Genomic DNA, 4,442 nt, shown 5'->3' with positions numbered 1-4,442 from the left:
TATGAAGGCCGTTATATCTCATCAAAGCTGTGTGTTTTAGCACAGAGATGTAAGATACCAGTCATTTTACTTCTTTCTGATTTTCCAGTACTTTACTAAACTACAAATCAAACTATGGTCAAAGTTGTACTTCAGAGGGTTCTATACAAGTCATCAAAGTTATTCATTTATTCAAGGTAAGTTTTTTTTGTTTGTTTGTTTTTGTTTTTTTACATGTCATCAAATTAATGTACATAAAATCTCACTTATAATGTATTCAGTGGAAGGTGTGTATCACTAATGTCTTGACCGGACACATTATGACAGTTACTATTTTTATATTCTCAAACTAGCTCATGCGCAGATACAGCTTAATGTTGATGTCCATCTGCTCAAGAAAAGAAAAGAAATTATTTCATAATTCATCAGAATTTGTCTTACTAAGGAGGTGACTGTGGTTTTTAACCACATCATGTACATACACAAATTCACAGCCACTTCCTCCAATATTTAAAGACTGAATGTGTGAGTGTGTCTCTGTTTTCCAGTGTCTCTGCTCAACTCTCATCATGCATATCCACTGTGAACTGGTAATACTCATACTGGCACTGACTCTGAATGATCAAGGTAGGTTATTAGTTAGATCCTTCACTGTATTTACAAGTACGACACATCCTAGTTTAGACTTCTACATATATGAGTACTGCTTCATGTAATTTGGTAAATGTATTGTAATACATGTAATGACTGACTAATATGTGTACAAAAAAGTATAATTATCTTGAGTGTTATTTCTTTTATTGTAATTATATAATCATCAGTGTATAAACATGGCAAGTATTACTGCTGGAATAGCTGGGACTGCTTTTTTTGTAAGACAGCTCAGATCATAATAATATTAGTTGGATATATGTGTAACCACTGGTGAAAACTGTCAAATAAATGTAGTAACATTAAAACTTTAACTTACTTCTGAATATGTGTTGAGTGCATGTACACATTAAAGAAAATCTACAACCATGTCAAGTACAGTTATGTTATTTATATGTATTTATTTACTGATTGATTATTTAGCAGGGATGGTGGACAATACAGTACTGTGTCTAATGTCCACACATATGCATTTTTCAATTTCTGTATTAAGATATATTGTAGATATAAAAGATGTATGCATAGCAGTAAAAACAAAGGCTTCAAGGAAAAATAGCTTCTATAAACCAAAGTGTTAGTATTTAGTGTGACCTCCTTTTGCACTTAACATGTCTTTTTGTTCAGACAATATGGGTTTTATTGCATTAATTTTCTGATGTTTATACCAGATTTCATTCAACACACATCGGATGTTGCTACATAAGTGTTCTGCCTCTTGTCATGAGGTCAAAGGTCACACTAAATACTGACTTTAACCTTTAAAACATATTTAGTTCAGTTTTTGGTTTGTCTGTGCACATATTTCCAGTATTTTCTTGTAAATATGTAAGCTCATTCCAACCTTCCAGAAACATCACAGCTTTTGTATAGTACTGTAGATTGTACCCAAAAACAAAAAACAAAAAAAAACAAAACAAAACTAAGAGCTCATTTTCATCTGCAGTCCTTGATATTTAAGTACAGTATTTAAGGAAATGGAAACATTAAATGCTGAATGAATTTTGAATCTGTTATATGTATATATTATCCCATGTAGTTCATACAGGGAAAATAATCGGAGGTCATATCGCTGGGGAAAATAGCAGACCTTACATGGTGCTTGTGGAGAGGAAGATGCCAGCCAAAACAAAACACTGTGGTGGCTTCCTGCTGAGTGAGGATTTTGTGATGACTGCAGCCCATTGCGTTGCCAGGTAATTCTGTAAATATGCTCCACGACTGTTTGATGAATTATATTATATTATAGCCTGTCATTATTTTCATTTGTCAAATTAATTGTATTAAATTAGTTAGTATATGGGGCGACACGGTGGTGCAGTCGTTAGCACTCGTGCCTCACAGCAAGAAGGTCCTGGGTTCGATTCCAACACCAGTCGACAGGGTGGGACCTTTCTGTGTGGAGTTTGCATGTTCTCCCCGTGTCTGCGTGGGTTCTCTCCGGGTACTCCGGCTTCCTCCCACCATCCAAAGACATGCACTGATAGGTTAATTGGTTAATCTAAATTGCCCATAAGTGTGAATGTGAGAGTGATTGTTTGTCTCTATATGTTCAGCCCTGCGATGAACTGGCGACTTGTCCAGGGTGTACCCCGCCTTCGCCCCTATGTAGCTGGGATGGGCTCCAAGCGACCCCCGTGACCCTAGAGAGGATAAAGCGGGTTCAGAGAATGAATGAATGAATAGTTAGTATATTATAGTAAATTTAATTTATTCATATTCACTCTTTTCATTTCAGCTCCTTTAGAGTTTACGTAGGACTTCATAATTATCACCAAAAAGACAATGCGCAGATCATACCTGTCGAAAAAACATTCCCACACGAAGATTTTGATGAGGGTACTTTCCGAAACGACTTCATGTTGCTTAAGGTAAAACCAGTCAAATGTCACTTTTTAATTTTCAGATGCTATTTTGAAAGTATTTATCTCATGAAAGCTGACAATAGAGTGTTTTCTGCTTCCTATGTGTGTTTTCTTATCTTTCTTGAACCTAAAGTTAAAGTCAGAGGCAAAATTGGGCGGCAAAGTGGCAACGATTCCTCTAGCAGAATTGGGGGACAATCCTTCAAAATCATGTATAGTCTCTGGATGGGGACGCAACGACACGGACAGTCGCATGTCTCCTGTTCTCAAGGAAGTCAGTGTAACACTAACTGACAAGGCGCCATGCGACAACGACTACTTCTACTGTTCTGATGGAAAAAATGGACCTGCTGAAGTATGTAACATAATGAACAGATGACATAATGCCCTGTATAACGGTGTACTGTTGTTATAGTATACATGATGTGTGTGTGTGTGTGTCCTTCTAGGGAGACTCTGGAGGCCCGCTGGTCTGTGATGAAAAGGCTTATGGGGTAGTGTCTCACTACGAGGGACATGGAAATATCCCAGACACTCGTTTTTATGCTAAGATCCCTAAGGTTAGAAAGTGGATTGATTCTGTCATGAAAAGTAACTGAGACCTGTACTTAATGGATCACACATTTTAAGTCTGACTTCAGTTGTTGATCAAACATGACTGTTCTTGTGGTTTGCTTTGCACAGATATAATCATGCTTATACTTTCAAATTCCTAAAACATATAAAATCTGTTTGTTTGGAAAAGTGCCAGCAGTGGTCTGAACTCTTCTACCCTGCATTTATTTCAGATGAATAATTTATAAACTTCATTTTTGGAAATTTGTATTTGATCCTGAATCAGAAATATTAGCGTGCACTCACTTATGTTAAAATAAAGGTAATATCTTCTACTTTACTGCAGCTATAAATGCACATATATTTTACTACCATATATTACTGCTTTCTGCATCTTCTTTTAGTTCAGATCAAATAAAAACTCAGCATCAGTCTTTTGACCTGTTTCTTCTCATTTTTGTGTATATTTTCAACTACAAACTGCTCACATCCGCTCAGTATCACATTATCTCAAGTTTCCTGTTATGTGTACAAAAAGGCAACACTGTCACCTTGTGGATGAAGTTTGTCAATGCAGTGAAATGTTCAGTTTTCTTACAGTCTTTGTTGACATTTCTAAGTTTTCTGTGCTCTCTGCCAATGATGACATCTGTTTTGTTTTTATTGCCCCGCCCCCTGAAGGGGAGGCAAGAGGTATTGTTTTTAGTTCTGTTTGCTTATTTGTTAAGACTCTAGCAGCAACACCATTGGTTGAACTCATACCAAATTTGGTTTATAGATTGCCAGTGACCCAGAATAGATCTGATAACATTTTGGGAAAAGTAGGTCAAAGTTTCAGTTTTTTATGAATTTGTCTTTTATTTTATTTTCCCCATTTACTGATAAAGGGCAAAATTTCACATGTCTGTAGCAGCAAAACTACTGATTGAATTCATACCAAATTGAGTCTATAGATTGCCAGTGACCCAGAATAGATCTAACAATATTTTGGGAAAAGTAGGTCAAAGTTCAGATTTTTTATACATTTTTAAAATCTTCCCATTTATTATAATTGGTGAAATATGTGCAAGGGGTGGGGTTTGTTGTGCCTGGCACCACTTGCTCTTTTCTTTTTTTGTATTTGTTGGCAAATTTTTTTTTTTCACTCCTTGAATTTGTTCAAATTAGTTAGACTTACTTTATATTACACCAGAATTGTCTTAAAAATCAATGATTTGTTTATAGAGCATCTGCTAAAAATGGCTGTGATAGAATTTCCCACACTAAAACTGTATTTCTGTAATTACCGACTTTATTCATTCCGTCAGCAGCTCAAACCTAACACTTAGTTCACTCATTTGACAAAGTAACATATCAAATCCTTCTATGCCCACCTGTACCAGCAAAGTGACAAAA

General features: G+C 35.9%; 1 protein-coding gene across 1 annotated transcript; it reads left to right on the top strand.

Annotated features, from left to right (window-relative positions):
* Positions 1–527: 527 nt before the first annotated feature.
* On the top strand, positions 528–3,481 carry LOC115418241 (granzyme B(G,H)-like). Its single transcript, XM_030132641.1, has 5 exons — positions 528–606; positions 1,667–1,823; positions 2,366–2,498; positions 2,626–2,847; positions 2,942–3,481. Exons 1-5 carry the CDS (start codon positions 549–551, stop codon positions 3,089–3,091), a joined length of 720 nt encoding a protein of 239 aa, XP_029988501.1. The 5' UTR covers positions 528–548; the 3' UTR covers positions 3,092–3,481.
* The last annotated feature ends 961 nt before the right edge of the window (positions 3,482–4,442 follow it).

The sequence above is a fragment of the Sphaeramia orbicularis genome, chromosome 4 (assembly GCF_902148855.1).
Source record: "Sphaeramia orbicularis chromosome 4, fSphaOr1.1, whole genome shotgun sequence".
Taxonomy (NCBI): Eukaryota; Metazoa; Chordata; class Actinopteri; order Kurtiformes; family Apogonidae; genus Sphaeramia; species Sphaeramia orbicularis.
The sequence above is the reverse complement of the archived record's forward strand: the minus strand, read 5'-3'. Positions and strand labels throughout refer to the sequence as shown.

Excerpts from the sequence above, each read along its gene's own strand:
- LOC115418241 (XM_030132641.1), top strand. The coding sequence starts at position 549 with ATGCATATCCACTGTGAACTGGTAATACTCATACTGGCACTGACTCTG. Across the intron at positions 1,824-2,365 it reads GCAGCCCATTGCGTTGCCAG|CTCCTTTAGAGTTTACGTAG; the intron begins GTAATTCTGTAA and ends TTTTCATTTCAG. Across the intron at positions 2,848-2,941 it reads GAAAAAATGGACCTGCTGAA|GGAGACTCTGGAGGCCCGCT; the intron begins GTATGTAACATA and ends GTGTCCTTCTAG.